The following is a 26,879-nucleotide window of genomic DNA, read 5'->3' on the forward strand; positions in this document are numbered from 1 at the left end:
TTGATGAGAGTCTTAGACAACATCTTTGAGTTTATTTTGATGCTTGGTTATGACGTGAATCGAGATGCGTGAATCGAGAGAGCCGGATGAGAGAGCGAATGAAGACACCAGCGCTTCTTAAAGGCAGCAGCACACTTCTGTCGACGGAGCGAGAAAGAACGGCAGCAAGTGGAAAAGGAAGGTTACGCTGATCCACAGTGCAACGAATGAATAGGCAAAAAGAAACGGCGAAACGTTTCGAGCGGAAGGGACAGCATCAATAAAATATACCCGGCACCAGCGGGAGCAACCCTTTAAAGGCCGACCTGGGGTCGCAATGCATTGCGGTTCCAAGCGAGCCCGCATCCGTTTCCAGCGGAGATTATTATTTGCGGAGAAGGAGCGCGACGCTTGGGCTCGCATCCAGTCAGGGAGAAGTGCGAGAGTCGATCTCCGAAACAAGGCGGCACGATCACCAAATTTATCCATGTCGGGAGTGAAACGAAGCTGAGGCTTATCCCAAAGAGTCCAGTGTGGGTCCCGAGGAGGTGATCGGCAGCTTGCCGACCTATTGCTCTGTTGTATCATGTACACTTCTACAAACCTCTGACATTGTGGAAGCTGTGGATTTTGTTCGAGAAGAAGCATGACCTGTCGTAGATGGTAAGGCCTGGAGAGGATCCAACCGTGAGAAATATGCTCCTGTGACAGCCGTAGCGGGGCGGCAGATGCGTAGTGTGGTAAGCCAAGAACTCATTTGTTTCGCATCGGCAGGGCCATCGGAATCAGGTACCCTTGCCCGCGGTTGGTCTGTTTATACAAACGGGACGTACCCGAGCAAGCGAGATGGATACCGAGCGCTTGCAAGTGGAGGATGGCAGCGCATCCCCAGATCATCAGCTCATCAATGCGCAGCTGCGGAGCGGGAGTGAAAAGGATAAAGAGACGGTCAGCTGCTTTAGCAAGGGAGCCATGTTTCAAGTTGAACACGACACACCCATAGCGGGGACGGAAGGGGGAACCAGTGCCGGATGTATCCTTATCCCCGAGGAGCGACGCGGCCTTGCTGCGCAGCGGCGGTCGCATTTTCGAGATCGGTCGAGTGGACAATCGGAGCCAATGCTCAAAAATCGTTCTCACCACATAGGGTTTCTAGAAATAAAACGGATTGGCCACCGGGTGTCGTTGGAGGTTACAATTTCTGCAATATTGCTCAGATGTCGGCTCACGCTACTCACGCCAAACGAAGACGATACATCTTCTAGAACGCACTCTGCGAAGTGAAGCTTTCGTAACCTACTGCCCATCTATAAATGCTAGATCTATGAGCGAACCGATTGATTAAAATGCATCCCTTCCTTGAAACGAATGCTTTTTGCCTGCGGGAACTTTGCAACGTATCGTGTATGCGATGCTATACCAACCATCGAACATGCACCGAAAAGAGTCATAGCTCCACCAATTACGCCATACCTCTTACCGCATGCTAGCCTAGCTCGACCCCGTTCTCGCTGCAGAGCCGCGTACGTCGCCAGTCCGGCCCAAGTCTAAAATTAACATTATTCCGTCAAAGCAACTAAAAACGCGTACCACCACCCACCGTTCATGCATCCCTCTGATGACGCGTAAGCTGACAGTAGCTGCCACAACAAAGAGGTCTAGAACTAGTCGAAGCGAGAGAAATGGGATTTGGACTCGCCAACCACACAAGTCTCCAAAATATGCCTCTTGACCCTGGTCATCCAACAGCGGTAGAGAAAAAGAGTAATGAGAGAACGAACACAGAAATGAATCCCTACAGCGCACCCCTATGTACTCTAAAAAGGCTGTTCACCTTTATGACAGTCGGTGCGAGCCCCTCAAAGTATATGAGACGTCTGCACTCTAAGCTAGCTTTCCAGCGCTGATTCTCCTGAGAAAAGGATGTGAAAACTGCTCGTGCGCTCCTCTTTCTACTCCGCCTTCAAGTTTTCTGCCTTCGCATCCTCGCCCTCTGCCGCAGCTTCGACCTCACCTTCGGCCTCAGCCTCGCCCTTCTCCTCCACCTTCTTCTCTTCACCCTCTGCCTCATTTTCCTTTTCCGCTGTGGCCGCCGCCGCCGCCGCCGCCGCAGCAGCTGCACTTGCATCAACGCTCGGCCTCGCGCTCGTCTGCGCCACGCTCAACCTCTTCTGATGGCTGCTCTTCATCCTCTTCTCCGCCTCTTCTGGGAAGAGTTCTGGCAGAAGATTAGGTAGGAATCGATCGAGCTTCGTCCACGTCTCGCGCCATAGTTCCTCTTGCTCGGGCTTTTCGTCGGGCGATGCTAGGTAACCACCGCTGGACATGACCAGCAAGATATTCTTGAGAGATTCTGGAACCGCTTCCTCCTGTTTAATTCGTTAGTCACGTGTACAGATGAGAGCTGGTCAGCGTAGAGGGTTTCCTTACCAAGTTGTCGCCCTGCCCGCTGTTCATCAGCCGGTCCATGATGCTGAGAATCTTGAGCCAGAGGTCCAGCATTCCATCCCACTCGGAAAGTGCTACGAGGTAGTGCAGGAAGATTTTGCAGAGCAGCGTGGCAGCCTGCACTCTCGTCTCACCCATACCGCCGGGATCGCTCTGGTAAGTCTCGGGCTTGAGTAGTTGATTGATGAGCGGGAAGAGCACCTCGCCGAAGATCTTGGTCCATTCCTTATGATCGGGTGAGGCGAGGTCGTTTGAGAGAAGCGTCCCTTGCAGCGATCCAAGAGCCTGATGCCTGATCTCTCGGCACGGGTTCAGGCACTGATTAGTGAGGCATTGGAAGATAGGTGACCAGTATGCGTTCCAAGCTACTCGTAGTTAGCATCAGGTCAGAGTATCCAACTTCGTTGCACAGTTACCTTCGTTAGTCTCAAGCTGGGACTGCTCGATGAACTGGGGAACGCGGCTGGTGAGCTGAAGGACGATATTCATGGCCTTCGAGCCACGAAGAACGACTTCGTTGGTTCTACAAGATAGTTAGTCTCAGTGGCATGGCTTGAGCTGAATAGGACATACTGGGTCTTCTTCTGTTTCACCCCCTTGCCTCTCCGTCTCGCGGCGTCCCCACGTTGCTCTTCGATCGCGCCGGCGCTTCCCGCAGTCGCAAAGTCGTTGAGCAACGCTATTACTGCCTCGTAGTTATCTGCGCAAATACCTGGAGGGTTTGAGAGAGTAAGATTCTCAGCGACCTGGAAAACGTCGGCCGCGACTTCCGGCGAAGTGTGGAGCGTGCGCAAAAGAGTCCAAAAGTCGGGAGAGTTGACCAGCTCATTGCGCAGGCCGACAGGTCCATTGATGCAATCCAACAAGCCCTTGAGCAGAGTCGGTGCAACTTGCTTCAAAAGGTCTTGATTGAAAGTAACAAAAGTATGCAGGATCACCGGAGCGCGAATGTAATCGTGATCGTTGCTCTCGCGTAGCAGCTTGAGCAGATAGTACACCGTTCGCGACAGCACGACCGGGTGCACATTGTTATCACGCAACACCGTCTGCAGTGCATCTGCGACGCTCTTTCCAAGCTTCTCGACAGCCTCGGCATCTCTCAATGCGATGACCGTTGCCAGCTCAAGAGCAAAGACGAGAGATGGGTCATACTGCGGGCCTTGAGTCCGGGCCTTGTTGCCGTTTGGCCTTATGGGAGTTGGTGCTGGCAGTTCAGGCTTCACAGTGATGACGCGAGGCGAGGAATCCTCGGGTATCTGAGCGAGGAGTGAATCCAAGATCGACTGTAGAGCATCAATGGGCATGCGGCTAGTTGGGTCAGCAGAGTTGTTATGGAAGAGAAGAAAGATATCCTACCTGATATTTGCGAAGACGCCTGGGAAATCGCACGAGTTGATGCAATCTATCGTGCAAAGCGTGTATTCTATCTCCGCGTCTGATGGCTCCGGCGGCTCGTCGTTCGCAAAGCTAAAAATGGACGAAGCGAAGGTAGAGAAGAGACTGGTTTCATTTTGCCTCTGTTCTCTGTCGATGACCTGTGCAGGGTTTTGAAGAGGGATGGGAGGTAGCTCGAGAGCATTGGATATCGATGAGAAAGACGAGGGTATCAGGGAGTTGATGAATAGGTTGAGCATAACACGGATGAGCTGAATGGATTGTCAACAAAACTCGCGCGAATAAGATATACGAGATGACTTACGTGGTTCCACCCATCTCTGACATGGGCTTCATTGCCATGAATAATACGGAAAAGCAAGACAGTAGCCAACTGTGCCCTGTCGTCACGGCCGAAACGAACAGCCGTCTCACTGACCATGATCTTCTCGCTCTTCTTGTCAGCCTGGACTTCTGTGTTCAAAGATGTGCTAGGGGGCACATCCGGCGCCAAAGTGCTAATTTTGCTCAAGCAAAACACGATCCGGTCAATACACTCGGTCAGCCCATGCTTTGCCGCAATCTGAGCGCACTGGTAGAAACCAGTGACAACGCGTGAGAACACAGCATCGTCCGATGCCGACATGAACACAAAAGATAGTGTTGCAAGAATTGGCCTCCACGTCGCAGCGAACATGTCTGCGTCGAAGATATTGGTGTCACAAATGACGAGATCCGTGGTTGACTGGACCTTCATCTGAAGCTCTTTCCAGGCGTAGTCGTAGGCGTGCTTGGTATCATGCTCCTCCGGAAGAATGATTTCTCTTGTTTTGATAGAGTTGTAGATCTCCTCGAGATACTCGATCGGAAAGTCCTGCCCCCCATTGACTCCGCGTAGGTTCCGTGCGAAGTCCTCCAGCGCCATACGCTTCTGAGCCTTGAGATTCGGGTTGTGCTGATCGGTGTTCAGCATGATGATGGCATATGTCAACACATAAACGGAATCTCTATCCGCAATGCCCTCTGGAGGCGATTCGCCGCAATATTTCTCGGCAAATTCGGTAACGATCCGCTCAATCAACTGCGACTCTCCTGGCAAGCGGAAAGTGTTGAGGAGCTGGCGCAGAGCCTCATCAACTCTCTGGCCGCTGAAGTCGAATGTTTCCATGAAGGCGGCCAGTATCGTTTCGTTTTCTTTCTTCGAGATAAAGTCGCCCAGCACCTTCTTATCCAACCTTGTCGTTCCCTTGATGAAATTTGCGATCGACTTCGGATTGTCCGGGTTGTCAATGATCCCCTGAGACACAAGGAAAGCGATACCGGCCTTAGGCTTTTCGTTGAACTTCTTGGCGCCACGGATAATTATCTTCTTCTGCTCTCTCTGTTTCACCAAATGCGCAGCATCTGGGAAGCCTTCTGTCCGCGGTTCGTCTTCCAGTCGATCCGCTATCAATTGGATAAACCCGAGGAGAGCATCAAGGCAGAGCGGGGGTACATTGGTTGTACTCCATGTGGCAGAGTCCGGGAAAGCATTCCGTGATAACAGTCCAATCATGTCCATGCACAAGTCACTCCGATCGATCTCGCAATCGTAATTGACGAACAGCTCGACCATGAAGGAAGGTATCCTGCACAGAGCTCCTACACTCTCCACCATTGCCTCTCTTGCATCGGGCTTCCTGGCGCCACCTTCCAACCCAAGCCTTTGCCTGTCCTTCACCGGCACAGGAGTAGATCGGCCACTGCTTGATCCCGGCTGGGGCGCAGGTTTGACTAGACTGGGGGCCTGAGGAACACCTTCATAGAGTGCAGGGTCGATACCAGCTTCCTGGGGTATGTCAACGCGAGGGAATAAGCATGCAACAAGGTAGGAAAGGAAAAGCTCTTGTTGGAGCTTCAGCACGCCCCTGCAAGTTGCCAAAAGAGTGTATGCTACTCTCAGCGACTCGTTCAGCACCGCAATATTTTCCGACCGAACAAGCTGGAAAATGTGCCGACAAAGAGTGTCCTTTGCCAAGGATGCAAGGCTCGGGTGGCTTGCAATTGAAGGCCCAGCAACCTCGAGCGCGACGTCGACGATCCGGAGAGCCATGATCCTCATGGTGTCATTGTGTTGTCGATCGTCAGGGTCCAGGAGATCCACCAGAACGCGGAAAAGCTCCCGTATAGATGGGAGCGAGTACGGCTTGATGACTTGCTCTTCTTCAGACTCATCCTCTACAAGCGGAAGGTGCAGCTGGCTGCCGTTGGGATTCCCGTTATCCTCACTGCCATCTGGCGTCTTCTCCAAACTTGTTGAGGATCGTGATGCTTCAGGCACGCTCCCCGGTACGGATAAGGAGTCCCCGTTTGCTGTTGGGTCCATTTTGACGGCATCCATATCATCCTTGGTACTCTCTTCGAGGGCTCCCGGGTCGTCACCGGCCTCAATTTCAAGATGCTTCAATCTCTCGAAAATCACCTGGCACATGGTGACCATGGCAATCTCTGCAGACCGCCGCAAAACCTCGGAAAGTCGAATTTGGCAGCACATGCTCAATCCGGTCTCCATCATTTCACAAACACTCTCGTCGCTCAATAGATCGCCAGCCGGGCCGGAAATCATGTTCTCCATAAGCTTCAATATCCGCAGAAGCACGATCTCGTCCGCTGCGGTATCAGTAGCCTCGAAGCGGCAGTGTGTGATTGCGGAGGAAAGTAGTTGCATAGCCAGAGGCAGGCGAGGCGAATCGCGGCCTATGATGTTGTAGGAGAGGAACTTCGTGATCGCAATCAGCGCCAGCGAGGTTATGGGAGCCGAGGTCGACGACGAGCGGATGACCTGCAGGAACGGATGGAGCAAGGCGGGCGTGTCGAAGCTGCGGATGTCTGCACCTGTGTCAGAAAAGGGCGCTCTGGACTATCAATGCCCATGTCCTTACCATTGCAGCCCTTCAAGTCACTTCGCAAACGCGTGAAGGCTGACATAAGGGGATTGTCCTGCATGCTCCTCCCCTTCTTGCCGCGGAGCCCCCATCGCCCGGCGAGGGCATCGTCGCCGGAGCCCAGCTTTATGCTGGCGGCGTTTCCCTCGCCCTTCTCGATGCGCTGTATTGCCAGCGGCTTCGCGGCGCCGCCGCCCAAGATGGCGGACACGGAAGATTGGGCCCAGCGCGCATGCTTGCGCATGGCGGAGGTGACGGTGATGCATTCTGTGACGACGAGCGCGACGGGATCGATCGAGGCGGATATGGCGCGCGTGCGCGGGTGGAATTCTGGCACGCCTTGCAGTGCGGCCTGGATCGAGGAGTCCGGCTGGGTGCTGCCGTCGGCGGCCATGATTGCTGAGCTTCGGCGGTAGGAGAAGGCCGGGGTGGGGTGGTGAAGGGCGGTGGACTGGTCCCGGCTCTTTCACAGCTGTGCAGGGTGGCGAGCTTCAGCTTCCCATCATCGGACGGAGGAGTGTGAGAGTGCGCGGGCGGTGGGCGCGTGGTGGATGCTCAGGTATCTCGCGCTGCTGCGGTCAAAGCTTACCTGCCGCACCGTGGCACGGAAGCGGGCAAAGACCGCCGCGAGTTGACACCTTGCACTGCCAAGCACTCCACATCCAACCACCGAGTCCACTCCACTCGGAACATTTGCCGTGCGCACGGTTCTGGCTTTGGTTGATCGGTTTGAGCGTTACTAGATATCCTCCAAATGCGCCGCCGCTGGACGCAAGCACAGGTGCCCTCCGAATTCTTGAACTCTATTTTATGTACAACCCCATGTTCCATAAACGCCGGCAGCCATCGTCAAATCACACGTAGAACAACCGTCACGCATATGCAGTCTTCCCCGTCCCCAAATTTCTCTCAGAAACTCCTGTTGTGCCCATTGCATGCCCCAGACTGGCCACTCAAGTGCTTTCATCGCTGCGCTTCAAGGCCCCAAGAAGATAAAATAGTGCATGTCAAATGTGCGGAAACAGAATTACAAAGTTTTCAACCGTATATGAAGCTAATTTCCCGAGACTCTACTCGAGTGGATCTTTAATCTGCTTGGCAGTATTCTTGCCGTCATCTTTCACGCTGAATTTGATGTCAGTGCCACGTCCATCGCGCCTTTGGTGAGTTGGGAAAGCTTACAGAGGAGCGTCTGCTTTCTTCTCTCCCGTGACTTGGTTCCTGTCCGTCGTCTCTCCCGCCTCTTCTTTCTCAGCTGCCAGTTTTGCGTGTGCGGCTTTCGCTCGCTCGACGGCATCCTGATTCTTCTTCGCCTGTTCCTCTTTGACATGTTCAGCCTTGGCTTTGGACACATCCGCGTGATCCTTGTTCGAAGTCTGATCCTTCGAGGAGCTGTCTTTGGCAAGAGTATCCTCAGACGAACTGTCGGCTGCCGAGCTATCCTTTGCAGAGCTGTCCTTTGCCGCACCACCCTTTGTAGAATCGTCCTTCGAGGTTTGAGCCGTAGAGTCCTTCTGGTCGGAGTTGTCGTTCTTGCCCTGCTTTTCATTTTCCATATACTCCTCCTTGGCTATCTTCCGGATGTCGGCCTTGTCTTTTCTCCATTGATCAGCTGGGACCTCGAAGGTATCTTTCAATTTCTTCAGGCGGTCCTCCTTGTCCTGCTCTTCCTTCGCTTTTGAGAGCCTCTCCTGTTCCATTTCCTCCATGTGTCGAATGTCGTCAACACTCGGCTCATACAAGTGCCAAATGGTGTAGTGAGGAAGTCCAACAACCGAGTACTTCATTCTCTTTGCCATCTGCGATATAATCAGCGCGGCCCAGCCAAATCTGAGCGGGAAGACGTACTTTGCCAAAGCCCTCGGTTTCCGCGTGCTTCTCGAAGCTGAAGGCTGGGAAATGCACACCAGAACGAAAGACCTTAGCCTTAGCCAAGATACTAACACCGCCAACACCGTCAATTTCCATTTCCATATCAGGATCTCCGTAAGGATCGCGCAAGTAGGCCAAATGGGGACGCCACGTCGCATATTCTGCGTAGCCTTCGACAATGACCGCGTCTTCGTCGAGGGTATCAGCGAGAGCAAGAGCGGTTTCAGATTCTTGCCAAGAGTTCAGGTCGTAGGGCTGCTCTCCGCCGAGCCAATCTGGAAGAGGTCGCCACACGTCTGTTGCGAATTAGCCGGATCCAAGAGTGTATGATGACCACCAACATACTCGGTACGATAATGTCCTTGTTGTGGCGCATGAGGTCCTCCAGGATTGTGAACGGCGCGGTCTCCACGTCCACGTCGCGCCAGTAGACCCAGCTGTGCGTAGGCCGCAAAGCTGCGCTCAACAACCAATTACGCGCTTGAGCCATGGACTTTCTCCGGCCGGCCTGCGCTGCAAAGCCGTGTCTGCTCTCCACGTCCTGGTTGACCTTTTGACCAAAGTCCTTCTCCATGATCGAGATCTCTCCGAATTGTTGCGTGGGGTCCTCGTTTGCTTGCAGTTCCTCCAGTAGCCCAGAAAGCAGCTCGAGTGTTTCATCCTTCGAATCACCAACCAAGAACGCCAAATCGATGAAGTTGTGCGGATACGTCAAGTTCCGTAGATGACCGAAGAACATGGGCAAATGCGGCGCGGCATCTCTCAGCGGAGCGCAGAGCAGGATGCGTTCCTCTCTTTCCCAGCCACGCGCCGTACCTTGTACATTGTTGAGGTCGTAGTAGCGAACGGTCTCGAGCTGGAAATCGGGTGCGGAGGAGAACAGGCCGAGCGTCAGGACAGGTCCGACGGCTGTCCTGAAGCCTGAAGAAAAAAGGAAGAGCGAACCAACGATGACGGCGGCGAGAATGCCTATTCTCACGAACAATTGCCGACGTCTTCGCTGCGCGGGTGTTGAGCGCGGCTGAAACCTACAGGAACGTCAAGTCAGCATCACGGCGTCGATTTTCGCTGGAGGCAGATGCGCACTTGTGAGGCTCGATATGAAAGGTCTGCTGCCCGCCCGTGCTGTAGCCAGCGTATCCGTTGGCGTAGCCGTGGCGGTGCATCGTTTTGCCATGAAGAGGTAGCATCAAGACGACGGAGGTCTCCAACTGCCCGCCCTGCGGCTCAGGAGGTAGGATTCGGAGGGCCAGCCACCTCCAAAACTGTAGACGCTCGGGGCGCAATTGCGGGCTCTGGGGAAGCTAGGTCGAGGCGAAGCGATCGCCAGGCGGTCGGGTGGATTGTGGGTGAGGTCGTGGCGGAGGAGCTGCGGGCGAAGATGCGTCTCCACGGGCTCGACCTACGGCCAAGGTGGCTCGTTAGAGGCAGATCAGCAGGGATTCCGTTTAGCTCGATGCCGTCCCGTTGCCGTCCCCTGCCGTTAGGCTTAACGTCACAGCCCAGAGCGATGATCGGTGCAGAGTCTCCGGCGCAGAGAACAATTGCCGCGAGGTGTCCTAAAGCGACGCAGGAAAGCGCCCCTTGGCTGAAGACGGCTGACAAGTCCGCCGTTGCAGCAACGACGCGATACGAGATGCAGATGATCCTGCGCCATTTTGCGGCAGCCGCCAGGGCGATGTGCACCAACCGAACGTTTGCAAGTCTGCGGCCGATACCGATTGCGAAGGCTAGCTGAATCATGTATTATGCCCTGACTGGTTCTGGCACTAAAACAATGAGCGAAATGACACTGGCGCCCCTAAACGTGTGTAGCTAGCTATTCTGCAATTCTGCCGCCCGAGGCCCCGGCGTCAGCATACCGCCCTGCGCCAAACGCCTTGCAGCCAAACCATCCACCATGCAAAGAAACCCCCTTCTGTGGCTCCTATAAAATTCTCACATGTTCACAAAGCAAATGTCTCCTTAACTCGTAACCTTCTCATGTCTCGACGAAACGCGAGCCCAGTAGCTCGTCGATGTGAGCGCGCTGCGCCTTTGTGTTGTCCTTGCCCTCCTTCAGCAGCACCGCCAGAACCTCGATGGGAGGACTCAAACCGAGGCGGTGAGCGCGCTTCCAGCGTTTGATGCGTGCATTGCCAATGCATGGCTGCTTCGTGTCAGCAGAGCTCTTCAGACAAGGGCTGTTTCGTGGTCGCACTCACCCCATACTGCCCGCTTGTATCGAATTCCCGCAGCACCTTCTCGTAGAGACCGACGTCTTGCTGGTGTACCCGTGCCACCTTCCTTACACGCTCCTTCTCCTTCCAGTACTTCTTGATCTGCGTCTCCGTGACGCGGCTCGCTTCCTTCTCTTCGAGCGAAAGCTCTGCCTTTGCGGCTTCCTTCTGCGATTGCTGAACGATGGCAAGTTCTGACGTAGTGGGCTCGGTGAGATCAGGGTCCGCCTCGGCTTTCAGGTTCGTCTCGGTGATCGATTCCGACAGGATCGGGTCTTGCTTTGACTTATTTGTCGCCTTTGCCTTGCCCACGGGCGAGCCTCGGGGCTTCGTCACTCGGTTAGAGGTACCATGAAAGGCGAGTGTTGCCTGCCTGGGCTGCGGGCCGGATGCGTGACGCTTGGGAGGCATTGCGGCGGAGGTGGTGTCAGTGTGATGGAATCAGGGTCTTTACGATTGGTTCAGCAGAAGATAGAAATACGTGATGTGATGCCAGGATGTGAGTGGGGATGGCGTCGAAGGACCTGATGCGTTGCCTATGACGACGATACCAGGTACGGGGCAGTGGCTTGGCGCACGCCGTCGCGCTTCGCGAGATCCCGTGAGTGGCTGCCAACTTCCACCGCTCTCGAGCCAGTCATCTCCACCACCTCTCTCAGCGCACCCGCAAGCACATCATGGCGCTCTCGAATGCGGAGGCGGAAGCCTTGATCCCCCAGTTCAAGCTGGAAAAATTTCTCAACCAAGGTAAAGCCGAGTCGGTCGTACTTGCACAGTATGATCTTCCCCGAAGCAATTTAATATATACGCGCAGTCGCGAGCGGTGCGGTCATAATATGGTTGGCATTATGCTGCGTCTTTACGCCCGGGTCATCGCTTCGACCGCCCCACGACTGCGCGTGCGGCTATCAAATTGTTCACCCCACCATCCACGTATCCTCTTCCTGTAGCATGCGCTCATTTGTTCCTCGTGAGCAGACCAAGCTGGTCGTCGCCTTGTGCTTCTAGGCTCCATTCAGGATAAGCCAGCGCTTCTCGTCGCTGAACGTGCAGCCTTCTCCGTTGAGCCGGCCCATTTGCAGAGCTTCACGTCGTCGTTAGCGAACATAAAAAATCTCGGAGCCAATGACATCTACTTTTGGTTCCTTGCAGCCACTGCGGCCGACTCCCAGAATTCCACCCAGCCACCAGACCTCAAGATCAATCTGATCTGGCCTTGCAACGAGAAACACATCAAGAAGTACTCGCAGCAAGGGATCCGCATGGTGACCGAAACGCCGGAAATCTACAGGGATCATGTGCGTCCTTACATGCAAAAGCAGCGGGAAGAGGGAAGGCTCAACTGGGTTTTCAACATCATCGAAGGACGCACTGAACAGGAGGATGTCTTTTTCCGCGAGCACGGAGAAGAGGGGTTCCTCGTGTTGCCGGACCTGTGAGCATTCCTGACCGGCGCGATCGTCTAGTGTGGTGTGCTGACTCCACCTCCTTTCCTGCAGCAACTGGGACCGCAAGACCATGACCAGTCTCCACCTGCTTGGACTCGTGGAGCGCCGCGACATTTGGTCGGTGAGAGACCTCAAGAAGGCGCACATTACATGGCTCAAGCACATGCGCGCAAAGTTTCTGGAGGCGACGGTGAAACTGTACCCCGAGCTTGAGAAGGACCAGCTCAAGCTCTACGTCCACTGTAAGTTGCGCAGGACGTCACACGCTCATCTCCGCTTCTGACGATCGCAGATCAACCAACCTACTATCACTTCCATGTGCATATAGTGCACGTGGCTCTCGAGGCCGGCGCAACTCAGGCCACAGGAAAGGCCTTGGGCTTGGAAAACATCATCAGCCAGCTCGAGCACATGGCTGGCCCGGAGGACACGGCGGGCATGACCGACGTGTCTTTGACCTACACCGTGGGCGAAGCTAGCGAGCTGTGGACCGAGATCTTCCAGCCATTGAGAGGTAGCGGAAGCTCGTAACCAATACGGGGATAGACATGAGCCCGCTCTCGCCATTCCGAACAGTCGGGGGGCGTCTGGTTGTTTGGCGTTGAATCCCCATGCCGCCACCTCAAACAGCCGAATGAAACAGAAAGTAGGTGCCGCTATAGTTAAAGATAGGAGAGCTGCCGGGAGGTCTCCGGTTGGTCAAGCGACATCATGCAGCCAGGCGTCCCAGACAAAGGGCCGGAGGACTCGTTTGTAGAGGGATAGACTCAGAAAGGGACCCGTTCGTATACCCCGAAGCGGCAGGATCAGCGAGGCGCTCGCCAGCGAACTTTGCACGATGTGCGCAGTGCATTATTAGATCTTGCATAAATCTCCGCCGCGCCGCCAATCACAAATAGTTTTGCCCTGGCAGGCAGGCTTGTCTGGCGCCGCGGCGGGCACGACCTTAAGCGCGCTTGGCGGATTGGTGGCGGGCTCGACGCCATTCGTGCAGCAGAGGGTCGACACAGCCGCGGCCGGCTTGCAGGTCGCGCGGTCGCGTCAGCGGCGGGGCTGCCTGAAGAAACCAGCCCGCGACTGCCAGTTGACGAAGCAACACATAGAGCTGCCCAGACGCGGTGTGAAACTGGGAAGGCGTTTCAAAATCCTTGGCTCATTAGGGGCGAAATTTCGGCTCGCGTTGGCAGGCGCTTGGGGTCGCAGGGCTCGTGGGTCAAAGCGCCCCCGGTCACTAGCCGATATCTCGACCGCCGCCCTCTTCCAATCGCGCGATTCTTCGACCATAAACTTGCTTGCGGCTCCTCTTGGTGCGCTTTCACTCCTTCATCGGCTTTGCCTCACACTCTTTCGGTCTCTGTACCTTCCGCTCATTACCGCGCCTCCAAGAGCCTTGGCCTCTGGACGCAATAAACTACTACGCCCACACGAAGTCTCACGGAACAAACTAGCAGCACCGCTTATCTTAGCCGACGCCGCTTCACGACACCATGCTTACCAAGTACCTTCTGCCGGCGCTCTTCGCGGGCTCCGCCGTCGCCGTCAACAACATCGAGATCAGCGGCCAAGATTTCGTCGACTCCAAGACCAACAAGCGCTTCTACGTTATCGGCGTTGAGTACGTCCCTGGTGGCCTTGATTTTCAGGAGCGCACAAGCTAATTGATGCACAGCTACCAGCCCGGTGGCCAGGCCGGCTACAATGAGGCCTCCGGCGAGGACCCCTTGACCGACGCCGATGCTTGCTTGCGTGATGCTGCTATTATGCAGCAGCTGGGTGTAAGTTCGGTTCCAATCGCATTCCTGGCGCTGCTCCACGTGCTGACCCTTGCTCCCAGATCAACACCATCCGTGTCTACAACGTCGATCCCGATGGAGACCACGACCAGTGCGCCAGCATCTTCAACTACGTCGGTATCTACATGATGCTTGACGTCAACTCTCCTCTGGCCGGCGAGAGCATCGACCGCTCCCAGCCCAGCAACTCGTACAATGCCGACTACCTGGAGCGTATCTTCAAGATGGTTGAGGCCTTCAAGGGCTACCCCAACACCCTTGCCTTCTTCGGCGCCAACGAGCTCATCAACGACGTTGACTCGTCTGAGAAGAACCCGCCCTACATTCGCGTAAGTCGTTTTGCTCGTAATTGGTGTAAACGACTATAGCTAACAACCATTATAGGCTGTCCAGCGTGACCTGAAGGAGTACATCAAGAACAACGCCGACCGCACCATCCCTGTCGGCTACTCCGCTGCCCAGGTCCAGGACGTTCTTCAGGACACCTGGGAGTACCTCCAGTGCGCCATTGACGGCGATGAGAATGACATGTCTCGCTCTGACTTCTTTGGTCTGAACTCGTACTCTTGGTGCGGTGGTGATGCTACCTTCCAGTCCTCTGGTTACAGCGACCTGGTCGACATGTTCAAGAACAGCAGCATTCCCGTCTTCTTCTCCGAGTACGGCTGCAACGAGGTCCAGCCCCGTGTCTTCGACGAGGTCCAGGCTCTGTACGGCGAGAAGATGACCTCCCTCTCCGGCGGTCTCGTCTACGAGTACACCCAGGAGGAGGCCGACTACGGTCTCGTTGTCATCAACGACAACGATACTATCACCCTGAGGACCGACTTCGACAACCTCCAGAAGCAGTTCAACAAGCTTGACATCTCCTTGATCCAGTCCCAGAACGAGACCGGCACCTCGATCACTCCTCCCAAGTGCGCTAAGAGCCTCATCTCCGACGACACGTTCGGCGCCGACTGGGACATCCCCTCGACCCCCTCCAAGGCTGCCAGCTGGATCAAGAACGGTCTCGACAACCCCAACCAGGGCAAGATTGTTGACGTTAAGGCCACGGCTGTTCCTGTCGCCATCTACGGCACCGACGGCAGCGAGATCAGCAACCTCAAGATCACCAAGGTCGCTGATGGCGAGAGCAACACCCCTAGCGGCAGCGAGCTCAGCTCGGGCTCCACCACCAGTGGCAGCAACTCTTCTTCCACCAGCTCGGGCTCCTCGTCCAGCAGCACCGCTGAGGGCGCTGCCGGCAAGGTCGGCGTCAAGAGCACCAGCGCTCTCGTCTTCGCTGCTGTTCTTGCTATCATGCTCTGCTAGACCATGGATGCATAGTGTTTACAAGCTTATGATGTGTTCCATGACGAGTTTTCCGTTTTTCTTCGGCTCTGGGGCTTTCTAGTTAATCGGATGCGTTTCCAAGGCTCCTTTTTGTTCACTTCACCGGCATAGCAAGTTTTCTCCCACTGCAGGTCGGCGGCTAGCTATGGGTATTTAAGAGCATGTATAGATGATGGGGTTTTTAATCAAAAATAGACTTGATTGCTTCGGCACAATGCTTTTCCAATTCTTGTGACCATCCCTAAATCTGAAATGAGGCCCACCCATGTGCCTATGCTTCAGGCAAGTCTTCGAACTCAACCTTATTCTAACTTTGAATGGGTTGCAAATTGATTCTGTCAGAACTGAGTTTCTGCGGCTTTCTCGGACTTAAGAGGTCCCCGCACGCACCGCAATGACGCGATGCGGGGCGGGGCTTTTCCGCGTAGCTACGAGCTCTCTGACCCCCCCATTTTATAATGTTTGATTGATAAGCCAAGCTCTGGCACGATCAGACGACTCACACTCTCTGTCACTGTAGTCAATGTCTTTCAGAGCATTCCCACGCATCGCATTGGCAGCTTCATCTCCTCGCCTTGCCTCTACTCCGCTCGTACGCAACAGACTCTCCGCCATCACCTCGCACCTCAGAGCTCCCCTCGCAAACTCGCAACCCACAGTCACCGCAAGAACAATGGCTTCCGCAAGCATTCCGACGACCATGAAGGGTGTCATCATCGAGAAGACGGGCGGAACAGATGTTCTGCAATACAAGACGGACTTGCCCGTCCCGCAGCCCAAGGCCGGCGAGGTGCTGGTGAAGAACGACTTCATTGGCATCAACTACATAGATACGTGAGTACTTCATGAGGCTCTCAATGCTATCTCCCTGCCATTGAAGCCTGCAACGGCACAAAAAAAAAACGTCCGAACAAGCCGGCTGACCTGCTGCTCCCTTGATCCAGCTACTTCCGCACCGGCCTCTACCCCGCCCCCTCGCTCCCCTACATCCTCGGCCGCGAAGCCTCGGGCACCATCGTCGCCACGGGCTCGGGCGGCGACCTGTTCGGGCTGGCGGCGGGCGACCGCGTCGTGTGGATGGCGACGGGCGCGTACGCCGAGTACACGGCGGTGCCGACGGCGCACACGACCAAGGTGCCGGCGGGCGTGGCAGCGGACGTGGCGGCGGCGGCGCTGCTGCAGGGGCTGACGGCGCTGACGCTGATCCGCGAGGCGCACCCGGTCAAGAAGGGCGACTGGGTGCTGGTGCACGCCGCGGCCGGCGGAGTCGGGCTCTGGCTGTGCCAGCTGCTGCGCGCTGTTGGTGCGCGCACTATCGGTACGGCTAGCAGCGCGGAGAAGATTGATCTTGCGCGCAAGAACGGCGCGGAGGTGCTGATCAACTACTCGAACGAGGACGTCGTCGCGAAGGTGAAGGAGGTGACGGGCGGCGCTGGCGTTGTCGCCGCGTTCGATGGCGTGGGCAAGGCGACGTTTGATATCAGCATGGAGAGCTTGGCCAGGAAGGGGAGCATGGTCAGCTTCGGCAATGCGAGCGGTGCGGTGCCGCCGGTGACGATTGCGTATGTGTTTTCTTCTTGACACAGCTTGATGAGAGCGATTGCTAACTGTTGTATGCCATTACAGACGTCTCTCTGCAAAGAACGCAAAGCTCCTTCGCCCCACGCTGTTCGGCTACCTCGCTACTCGCGAGGAGTTCGACCGCTACACCGCTGAGCTTTTCGAGTTTATTGAGAAGCACAACATCGACGTGCGCATCCACGGGGTATACCCGTTGGCAGAGGTTGCAAGGGCACACCAGGATCTGGAGGGAAGGAAGACGACCGGAAAGCTGCTTCTGAAGCCGTAAATTGGGCAAGCAAAAATGAGAGACGGATACATAAGATCAACATGAGAAGTCAGAGCAATTTTGAATGAGTGAGACGAATTGGGAGTGGGTTGCTATATCTAGCATCCAGATAATATCACTGTCTTCGGCTCAAAGCGTCAAAATACTTCTTAAGAAACCGTGAAAGTAGCACGCAGTTCAGATCAACATGTTTCGTACGCGTATCTGCTAATTCTGGTAATAACTTTCATCTCCAATCAAGCATCTACCCCCAGAGCCCGACACTCCTCGACCAAAACTCTCATCTCCTCATCCCCTGCGCGTGCTCTACGCTCGAACTCTGGCATGTTCTCCTTCATCCACGCGGCATCATTGCCAGCCTCGGGGAGCATGAATCCTTTCTCCTCGCCGGCAATGATGGTGCCGTGGACGAAGATAGTGTCGAGAGACGGGCCTGACAAATTTTGCTCCCATGCCTGACGGAGCTGCCGGCACAGGTCGTCGTACATGCTGCGCGGCCGAGAAGAGCCTGGCCTGACGTGCGCGTGGATGGCATTGACGCGGGCCTGTGGATAGTGTTATTGATGACACTTTTAGGCCCTCTTCCACCACTTCTTCGATGTATTGTTGGCGATTATATGGCGGATGTTTGGATAATTGCAACAAAGAGGTTGAGAAAGCCAGAGCTCGTTCTATGGGGAAGCAGTTCTCCATTCCATTTCTCCTTTTTTTTAAGAAAAAAAAAAAGACACTGATGTTTGGAACACTGATATTCATACACAGATTCTACAAACGATACATATTTAGGACAGAGAAGTCTGTCTAAACCATTTCCTCACGTAATGACTGGAAATTTGCTTACGGGTTTGCCGCCCACGTAGTATGAAGCATCTGAAGCGTCCTCAAACTTGACGTTGACGAAGAGAGATGGAGTAGTGAAGACAGTCGTGTGGATTTTCGTGACGGCAGCGGCAAGCCCGTCCCGCTGTGTGGGGCTGATGGGGTCCTTGTGGGAGATGATGTAAAGCGGCATTGCGAGGTGTGTGTAAAGCTTGCGCTAAAATTGTAGTTGAGTTAGGAATTGCTTAGGTGGGATCGCAGTAGCGAGGTGCCGGAACGCTATTATTTTATGAAGCCTCGGATTGTTAACCACGATGCTCTAGTAAGACAGCTTACCATGTTTACTACTGTTTACTGATATCTGGGGAAGTTGCTTACGGATGCTCGGGGAAGAGGAGGGGTTCTGGTTGGTGACGTCGATCTTCCGCTGTGGCGTGAGGGGGTGGGGCCCGTTTTCGGGCAAGAGGATCTCCGGCCTCATGACCAAGTGTCTTCCCGCCGTTAGCGAACCAACAAGTGATGCGTACACCGTGGATAAAGTCTGGGATGTTGCATGCGTTCCTGAAGGAGTGAATTCCATATATACATGACCGTTGTGTGACGCTGGTAGTGACAGCCGTACAATAAACTCCATAACGCCGACGCATACGCAGCCCTTTCGTGTACAATAACCTCGGCTGCTGCATTTGGCTGAAGACAGAGTTCCGTTCCCCTCAATCTTGGCTCTGTCTTTGCTAGAGTTGTTCGATCTCAGATTTCGTGCGAGGTCGCTTTGTAACACCCGCTGCAGCGGGATGCCGACAAAAGGACAGTCCAGATCAAGACCAAGGCGTAAACGATTAGAGGTATCGGATGGATACGCCTGGATCAAGAGTAAAACATTCTACTGCCGCAGGGGAGGGCATTGATGGCCATTTGCGTGTTTAGATACCACCGCCTGTGGCGAGCTGTTAGCCGATGGAACCTAGGGACTTCGGGATGCGGAGCTTACCAGAACGGTGCGTCTCGACACGGTAGTCGCCGGCCGGTCTCTGACGAGTATTCGGGTTGGTATTCTTGAGTAGCAGGTATGAAGCGCTCAGTCCAACAAAGGTGAGGCCGAAAGCGCGGCGACTGTACGATCACCCCATGTCAGTCGAGCTCCAGGAGCATCTAAAATGCGGGGAAGAGCTAGCAGAAATAACGTACGTGAAGAGTGCGTTGAGACCCATGTTGTAGGATTCTTAGACGTCAATTGGGGAGGGAGAAATCAGTCAGAGGACCAGAGGTTCGGAAGCAGCGGTGTGGAGAAGGTTGTTGAGGTGTTGGCGCGATGCCTGTGGCACGCGACAGGCATTGAAAGGCCCGGCCACTCGAACCGCGGCTAACCCTATGACGAAAGCTTAACGTTATCGATACCGGCACTATTTCGGCGGCCTTCAGAAAAATCCACGGCCGCCCGAGGCGCGACGCGCAGCTACGCTTCTCTACTCCAATTTGCGCCGTTGCTCGAGCGCACGCGATATTTCTTCAGCCCACGCTGGTTACTGTCCTGCAATCGCCGCAGCAGCTAATACTAGCTCCACCATGGCTCCTTCAAAGCAAAAGGCCCCCAAGGGCAGCGCCTCGAAACCAAAGTCTAAGTCTGGCGCCATCATCTGTAAGTTTTTTTGCGCGCAGCAATGCGATCTTGTGCTCCAATATGCAATCAGACGCGGACAAATTGGCTGACTCCAATTTCCTATAGCCGACCCTCGTTTCTCCAATATCCACTCCGACCCCCGATTCCGCCTGCCGTCGAAGAAAAGCACTCATGTCACCGTCGACAAGCGTTTCGCGCATATGCTGAAGGATGACGATTTCACACGCAAAGCCTCCGTAGACCGGTATGGCCGCAAGATCACCAAGGATGCTGGTAAAAAGGAGCTTGAACGGATGTACCGGGTCGAGGACGAGGATGAAGACGAAGAGGACGAAGAGAAGGCCGAGGAGGAACAAAGTTCGGACGACGCCGATGACGATGACGATGTCCAGAAGGAGTTGGCCAGGATGGACAGAAAATATGACCCTGCCCGAGAGGGCGGCTTTTCCTCTTCGGAAGACGACAGTGATGAGGAGGATGAAGAAGAAGAGTTGGAGGTTCAGGAAGAGGACGCGTTCGAATTTCCCACTGGCGGAAAGGAGGCAGAAGTCGAGGAGATGGAAGACGCGACACCACGGCTGGCGGTTGTGAACCTGGATTGGGATAACGTACGAGCCGCAGATCTCATGGCTGTCGCAAACAGCTTCACGCCTGAAGGAGGCCGCATACTCAACGTTACTGTCTACCCCAGCGAATTTGGCCGCGAGCGTATGGAACGGGAAGAATTGGAGGGACCGCCGCGAGAAATCTTTTCCAAGAACAAGAAGGACGACTCCAAATTGTCTGAAGAGGACTCTGAAGAGGACTCAGATGATGAGGAAGAGAAGATCAAGAACGAGCTGCTGCAGGAGGACCAGGGTGAGGAGTTTGATTCCAAGGCGCTCCGTCAATATCAGCTGGAGCGTCTGCGGTATTACTATGCAGTCATCACCACCGACTCTGCTGCGACGGCACGGCACCTCTATGAGAACATGGACGGACGCGAGTACCTATCCAGCGCCAACTTCTTCGATCTACGCTTCGTGCCGGATGAGGTATCCTTCGACGAGGACAAGCCGCGTGATGAATGCAAGCGCATCCCCGACGGCTACCGACCCAACGACTTTGTCACCGACGCCCTCACTCATTCGCGCGTCAAGCTGACCTGGGACGCTGATGACAACCGCCGCAAGGAGATCCAGAAGCGTGCTTTCAGCCAAAAGGAGATTGACGAAAACGATCTGCAAGCATACATCGGCTCAGACAGCTCCTCAGACGAAGACTCCGGCTCCGAAGGCGATTCGGAGGCCGAGGTCGCAGCCGCCACCGACAAGGACGCGAAGAAGCGTGTTCGCGAAGAGAAAGCCGCGAAGCTGCGCGCCGCGCTCGGCCTGGACAGCGGCGTCTCGAGCTCCAAGAAGTCCCGCGAGGCGGACAAGCCCGTCGGCGACATGCAAATCACGTTCACCTCCGGGCTCTCGTCCTCCAAGGACGACAAGAAAGCCGTCTTCGAGAACGAGCCGGAGGAGTCGACCAAGGAGAAGTACATCCGTAAGGAACGCGAGCGCAAGCAACGCCGCAAGGAACGCGCGAAGGCGCGCCGCATGGGACTCAACCCAGACGACCCGGAGGCGCTCGCCAAGGTACGCGCCGAAGAACAAGGCGAGGCGGCCGCGGACTCGTCAGATGGAGAAGTCGCGAAGGCGCAAGACGACAACAACGACGACGACGATCCTTTCAACGACCCCTTCTTCGAGAACCCCGAGGAAGAGCGCAAGCGCGCCTTCAAGGAGGCAAAGAAGGCTGAAAAGCAGCGCCGGCGTGACGAACGTGAGGCCCAGGCGGCCAAGAGCGCGGCCGAGCGCGCGGAGCTCGAGCTACTCATGGCCGAGGACGAGGGCAACTCGCACCTGCGCCACTTCGACATCAACGAGATCGAGAAGGCGGAGAAGAAGAAAGGCAAGAAGGGAAAGCGAGGCAAGAAGGGCAAGAAGGGCGGAGATGCGGAGGAGGGCGAAGAGGCCGAGGGCCAGGAGGGCTTCGAGATGGACACCCAGGACCCCCGTTTCAAGGCCCTGTTCGAGAACCACGAGTTCGCCATCGATCCTACCAACCCGCGCTTCAAGGGCACCAAGGGCATGAAGGCGCTGCTGGAGGAGGGAAGGAAGAAGAGGAAGTTGGGCAGGGGCGCCGGCGGCGCGGATGAGCTGGAGGAGGCTGATGTCAGCAGAGGGAAGAGGGCGAGGAAGGGTGAGGATGCGGATGATAATGGTGGTAAACAGCAGGACGATTTGAAGAAGCTGGTCGAGCGGGTCAAGGGAAAGACGAAGAAAGTCAAGGCGTGAGAAAGCGGAAAGTAGAGAAAAATGGCGACGTTTGCATTTGATTGGAGTAAAACTTAGGGACTCGCACAAAAGTTGCGCGGAGTAAATATGTATATTTTTCACCAGAAAGTGGACCTGGACGGGAATCATTAACGATGCTATCCGCGGGGATGGCTCGCTTGGCAGTGTGGTGAGACCGAGGGAGCCAAAGTCTTTCGTCTGGATGATAATTGGGTTGATATATTCATGATACATATACATCCTTGGATGCTTGATATGCCATTTGAGATTGTTCCTCACATCGCAGTACTGCACGCATTGACCTCTTGTTGACCTCCACAACGTGGTTCGTTTGGTGACCCTGAGTGAGTAAAAGGATTCAAGAAAATTCGTGAAGTAAGCGCCTGCTCAGTTGAACTCGAAGAGGTTATTTTGCATCAATCGTGAAGAAAAGAACAGTGGTCTAGAACGACACCTGCGCCTACACTCGTGTCCTCCATCGCCCCTCTACCTCGCCACGTACGTTCATTGTTTTTCATACACTCGCAACATGCGCTAATGGCATAAAGAAAATCCTCACGTGGTCCGTGGACTCAAAAACGGGAAGAAGGGAAAATCTTTCGCGTCAATTGAACTACAGAAGAAGAGGTTTAAAGAAAAGAAGAGGTGTATCTAGAAGTTCATGAGGTCTGTAGCAAACTGTCAGCTCCGGAAGAAGATATGCGGGAAAGAGGGACATACCTCGTCCAAACAAGGCTCTCTTGGTCCAATCCATGGCGAGCAGGATTCTCGTCCGCAAGCTCACGCTCTGCGCGAAGTAGACGCTACGCCAAAGGTAGACAGCCAGCAGGCCACCAGAGAAGTTGAGGCCGTTTATATCAAAAATGGCGGCGTTACCGATGTACGCAAGCGAGCCGAGATGCCTGTACTCGAACGCCTTGTAGGTTGCTTCGTCAAGGTCACCGTAATCGATTTGGTTCATGCGCATGCCGGGGGCGGCGCGCGCAATGGCGTTGAACTTGCGCGCCAGGTACTGGCCCTGCTGATGGGCGCGCTGGGCCGTGGCCGGGAGCGAGGTCAGCTTCGAGTCAATCTGGCGCAGCAGCTCGTGCAGCTCGCCGAAGTCGAGAGTGCCGCTCTTGTCCTTGTCGTACTGCTCGAACAGCTTGTCGAGACGGCGCAGATGGTCTGCCGATTGCGGGAAGCGTGCCCTCACGCGCTTGGCGACCAGCCGCCAGTCCGAGTAAGAGATGTGCATGTCCTCCGGGTTCTTGCCCTTCTCCCAAGCAAGCGTACGCAGGAAGGTTACGATGTGGTCAGACACGTTGTTCTGCACGGTAGAGCAGTCGCCGATAGCGTAGACATCGCCTAGGGGTGCTCCTACAACACGGCAGTGGGCGTCGGTCTCCAGAGCGTGTCTGTTGTTTTGTCCGTCGAGCTTCTTGGCCAGTCTTGCACAGAAATCGGTTTGTGCTGTAGCGATTAGCTATAAGTTGCTAACAAAAGGCGTAGCGGCAAAACAGTCTTACCCACACCAGTTGACCACAGGCAGAAGCCCATGGGCAGTTCCTTGACGATAACCTTTCCCTTCTCGTCCTTCTGCGTAAAGAGAATCTTGTCTTCGCGGACCTCCTTCACTCTGGAGTTTGTAAGAACATCGACTTGGTCGTGGGCAAAGCGGGCCTGGGGAAAAGTCAGTGCCAGATGGTTGAGCGTGAGTAATCTCCAGAACAAACCTCAGCGTATCTCGAAAGAGCCTCGTCGTACGTGTTAAGAATGTGTCCTCTGCTCTGGATTACGTGCACTGAAATCTCTGATCGAAGAATTTTGGGGAAAAATTTGGTCAAATCCTCGTTGAGCATGTCGTAAAGCTCGGCTGCGAATTCGACACCAGTAGGTCCGCCTCCGCACACAACAAAAGAGAGAAGACGACGACGCTCCTCATCCGTGGTCGTAGGCAGGCACGAGGCTTCCAAGTTCTGAATCACGGAGTTCCGGATCAAGCGTGCATCGGTAATATCCTTGAGAAAATGGCAGTTCTCGAGGCCCTTGACGCCGTGGGCATTGGTTACGGAGCCTGTATTCGTAAGCTGAAGATTTTCACCCGCATTCGCTCTCTGACTTACCAACGCCAATGATCAGCTTGTCGTAGGGCAGGTAATAGTGTTCTTCTTCACCGTGGGGACCGACGCCCGCGACCTCGACCAGCTTTTCCGAGAATTCTACATCAACTGCCTTGCCCTTGAAAAAATGACCGTTCTTGCCCGCTATTATGCGCCGCACCGGTTCGACCAGCGACCTGAGCTCCAGCGTGCCCACGGTGGCGGACGGAAGCATCGGAGTGAAAAGGAAGTAATTGGAGGGCGCAACAACGGTAATGTGGTAGTCGTCAGGATTCAAGCCCTTTAGCAGGGAAATGCTACCCCATCCGGTACCCAGAATTACCAGCTTCGGCTTGTGCTTTTGCTCCTTTTTTTCCGGGCTGTCGTCATCGTCGACCAAATGCTCGGCAATGGGCAGGTTTTTGGGACCTCCTTTCCGGGGAAAGAGGGCAAGCTCGGAAACGTGAATGTCCTCGTTGAAGGGGCCCTCTTTATATGTGGTAGCGTCGTAGATGAAGAAGGTAACCACTATGGTGCCGCCAACAATAATGAAAATACCCAACCAAGCGGCAGTCTTGTAGAGGGCTCTGAGGGCGGCGGGCGTGCGTGGTGGGACATGGTTTGTAGAAATGGGACGACTGAAGAAGTTCGGCACCTTGTTGTTTTTGAGACGCGCCAGGGAGTTCGGGGCCAGCGGTCTTCTCCGCAGGGCGATGGTGGTCGAGGAGGAGGTGGATGAGCACCTGGCGGCGGACAAGCGGGCAGCTGGAGGACGCAGGCTGGTCCTGACGGCGGCAGGCGTCCGCGTGCGCGCGGTGCCGGCGAGTTGCTGCAGGCGCAGCATTGTTGGAGCTACTCGAGACACGCGGTGGTGGCAGGGGCTCGCGAAGGTGAAAGGTGACGAGCAGAGGCCAATTGGCAGGGCAGACTAGCAGAGCGAACGTGCGGGAGTCATGGACGCGTGAGCGAGGAGGAATTGGCGTAAGGATGGCGTTGAGGCCGCTCGAGATGCGAAAGAGTCGAGTGCCAGCTAGCTCTGTAGTGTGTGACGTACAGGCCGCGCATTGACGCTCCCGACTCGGCCGATCCGCCCGCGCCGGCGCCGACAGGAGCATTCACGCTGCAACCTCCGCCTATCGTCCCGCTATCGGAATGCGTTCTGAGCCGTTACTGGCCTCGCCCGCCTGGTCTCGCCCACTGCTCCTGAAAATTTGTTTGATCCTGCTAAATTTTATCAGATTTGGACCCATCTCCTTTCCCCGTTCACCGCAAAGAACCCGTCTCCCTTTATCTAATCTGATCATCTTTGCCCTTTGGGTGCCCACGGCCCCCATCTGACCGGCATTCTGATATACCGAGTCTGGACTTCGGAATCAATCCCCTGGATGATCCAGGCAGCGCTTGTTTTGAGCCGCATTGTGCGCAAGGCAAGCTTTCGCGAGTCATGCTGGCCTGGCCAACGCCTCCTACTTCTGGCCCCGCCAACTGCATCGTATTCCGTTCGCCGAGTTTTTTCCTTTTCTTATATTTCTAGCAAGCTCTATCCTTTACTTATGGTCATGACTCTGATTTCGTACCCTTTTGGTTAGCATAACGTGTATCATGTCTCATAATGCTGGCGTGAAGGTGCAACAATCGTTTGGACCTAAATGTCAACTACCATCAAATATTTCTATAAGTGCCATTATTCCAACGCTGTAGGTCTAACAACCCTTCGTCGCGTGACCCATGCGGGCCTTTTGATTTTTCTGCTTCTCAAAGTACCGTTGTGGATCAGCTTCGGAGCGGTACCCACGGTACCACAACTCGCTATCATCATCACTCCACCCGCACCATCCACCACAAAACGGTGTGGAATGAAAATTTAAGATGCCAAAAGTTGAAGAAAAGAGAGAAGAACCTCATGTATAGATAGGTATTTGATGTGACGAAGGAAAAAAAAAAGTGTTCCTCTGGGAGGCAAAACTACACGCTCCCCAGGCGACCCTGGAGCGCGCAGAAACCCCGTCATCAGGTTCTGTCCGTTGAACCCTCAAGGATTTTTTGCGAATGTCATTCCCCTGCGAAGCTAGGGACTTGAACTCGAGAACTTCCGCGAAGTGTCACGAGTATCGCCAGCGCCTACGACTGAGCTATGCCAGCGTAGACGCTGACGATGCTAGGGTAACTGCGGAAGTTAATTATATAGCCCACATGTATTGCTTAGCACCACGACAGGATAGAGAGGAGCAAAGTTTTTGCTACATTGTGCGTGCTCGGCACCTTTCGTTCGTCTGCGTGATTGCTGTAATAGTTATGAGTAAGGCTCATACTCACCCATGATCATGCTAAGGTATTTTCTCAAAGCGGCACCACCGTTCTGCTACTGACCTTGCCGTCACGGTACGCCCAGCCCATGCCCGGTCGCCGATACCAAAGCTCTTCGTGGTGACGTTCAATATGGATAGCCTTTCAGCCCATGGATCAGCTTCAGCTACGGTTTCGGCCATGGGTAAGTTGTCAGTTGCTGTGCCACCTTCACTTTCCCTTCGCTCTGCATCCCCTCCTGCGCCTGCGCCCTCGCCAAAGCCGGAAGTTAGTCTAGCACCAAGCAAGTCCTCCTCTTCGTCCGTCCAAGCGTCCTGTCTTCTCTGGCGAAGATGTAGAGGTACGGGACACTCCGCGATAACCAATCTCTGGTTCCCGAACGCAGCTGCCTCAACAGCAACAGCAAGCGTACGACTCAAGCCTTGGGCAGAAAAAGACGTTGTCTCTTTGTGCAGAGCGATGGGGTTCAGGAGTGCGAGAATGGGG

The 26,879-nt window shown here is 54.9% G+C and overlaps 9 protein-coding genes across 9 annotated transcripts; 4 read left to right on the forward strand and 5 right to left on the reverse strand.

Annotated features, from left to right (window-relative positions):
• Positions 1-1,931: 1,931 nt before the first annotated feature.
• LTHEOB_8281 (SEC7-like protein) lies at positions 1,932-7,119 on the reverse strand (the record flags this gene model as incomplete). The annotated part of the gene is made up of 7 exons (XM_035517741.1): positions 1,932-2,348; positions 2,410-2,792; positions 2,844-2,950; positions 3,001-3,735; positions 3,784-4,073; positions 4,127-6,669; positions 6,723-7,119. 7 exons carry the CDS (start codon positions 7,117-7,119, stop codon positions 1,932-1,934), a joined length of 4,872 nt encoding a protein of 1,623 aa, XP_035370401.1.
• Positions 7,120-7,795: 676 nt separating this feature from the next.
• Positions 7,796-9,763, reverse strand: LTHEOB_8282 (Mannan polymerase ii complex ANP1; the record flags this gene model as incomplete). Its single annotated transcript, XM_035517742.1, has 5 exons — positions 7,796-7,850; positions 7,908-8,524; positions 8,574-8,893; positions 8,943-9,625; positions 9,684-9,763. 5 exons carry the CDS (start codon positions 9,761-9,763, stop codon positions 7,796-7,798), a joined length of 1,755 nt encoding a protein of 584 aa, XP_035370402.1.
• An 815-nt stretch (positions 9,764-10,578) lies between these two features.
• LTHEOB_8283 (DNA polymerase delta subunit 4) lies at positions 10,579-11,227 on the reverse strand (the record flags this gene model as incomplete). The annotated part of the gene is made up of 2 exons (XM_035517743.1): positions 10,579-10,746; positions 10,802-11,227. 2 exons carry the CDS (start codon positions 11,225-11,227, stop codon positions 10,579-10,581), a joined length of 594 nt encoding a protein of 197 aa, XP_035370403.1.
• Positions 11,228-11,493: 266 nt separating this feature from the next.
• On the forward strand, positions 11,494-12,795 carry LTHEOB_8284 (mRNA decapping protein; the record flags this gene model as incomplete). The annotated part of the gene is made up of 4 exons (XM_035517744.1): positions 11,494-11,563; positions 11,825-12,251; positions 12,316-12,506; positions 12,557-12,795. 4 exons carry the CDS (start codon positions 11,494-11,496, stop codon positions 12,793-12,795), a joined length of 927 nt encoding a protein of 308 aa, XP_035370404.1.
• Positions 12,796-13,751: 956 nt separating this feature from the next.
• On the forward strand, positions 13,752-15,371 carry LTHEOB_8285 (Beta-glucanosyltransferase; the record flags this gene model as incomplete). Its single annotated transcript, XM_035517745.1, has 4 exons — positions 13,752-13,879; positions 13,934-14,039; positions 14,099-14,386; positions 14,442-15,371. 4 exons carry the CDS (start codon positions 13,752-13,754, stop codon positions 15,369-15,371), a joined length of 1,452 nt encoding a protein of 483 aa, XP_035370405.1.
• Positions 15,372-16,065: 694 nt separating this feature from the next.
• Positions 16,066-17,241, forward strand: LTHEOB_8286 (Quinone oxidoreductase; the record flags this gene model as incomplete). The annotated part of the gene is made up of 3 exons (XM_035517746.1): positions 16,066-16,226; positions 16,337-16,954; positions 17,019-17,241. 3 exons carry the CDS (start codon positions 16,066-16,068, stop codon positions 17,239-17,241), a joined length of 1,002 nt encoding a protein of 333 aa, XP_035370406.1.
• Positions 17,242-17,477: 236 nt separating this feature from the next.
• Positions 17,478-18,253, reverse strand: LTHEOB_8287 (Cis-3-chloroacrylic acid protein; the record flags this gene model as incomplete). Its single annotated transcript, XM_035517747.1, has 2 exons — positions 17,478-17,786; positions 18,083-18,253. The coding sequence occupies 2 exons, from the start codon at positions 18,251-18,253 to the stop codon at positions 17,478-17,480; spliced, it is 480 nt and encodes a 159-aa protein (XP_035370407.1).
• A 1,373-nt stretch (positions 18,254-19,626) lies between these two features.
• On the forward strand, positions 19,627-22,005 carry LTHEOB_8288 (Pre-rRNA processing protein; the record flags this gene model as incomplete). The annotated part of the gene is made up of 2 exons (XM_035517748.1): positions 19,627-19,699; positions 19,787-22,005. 2 exons carry the CDS (start codon positions 19,627-19,629, stop codon positions 22,003-22,005), a joined length of 2,292 nt encoding a protein of 763 aa, XP_035370408.1.
• A 651-nt stretch (positions 22,006-22,656) lies between these two features.
• Positions 22,657-24,930, reverse strand: LTHEOB_8289 (NADH-ubiquinone oxidoreductase; the record flags this gene model as incomplete). The annotated part of the gene is made up of 5 exons (XM_035517749.1): positions 22,657-22,673; positions 22,726-23,457; positions 23,514-23,667; positions 23,721-24,061; positions 24,111-24,930. The coding sequence occupies 5 exons, from the start codon at positions 24,928-24,930 to the stop codon at positions 22,657-22,659; spliced, it is 2,064 nt and encodes a 687-aa protein (XP_035370409.1).
• Between the last annotated feature and the right edge of the window lie 1,949 nt (positions 24,931-26,879).

This window comes from Lasiodiplodia theobromae (assembly GCF_012971845.1).
Source record: "Lasiodiplodia theobromae strain AM2As chromosome Unknown scaffold_26, whole genome shotgun sequence".
Lineage (NCBI taxonomy): Eukaryota > Fungi > Ascomycota > Dothideomycetes > Botryosphaeriales > Botryosphaeriaceae > Lasiodiplodia > Lasiodiplodia theobromae.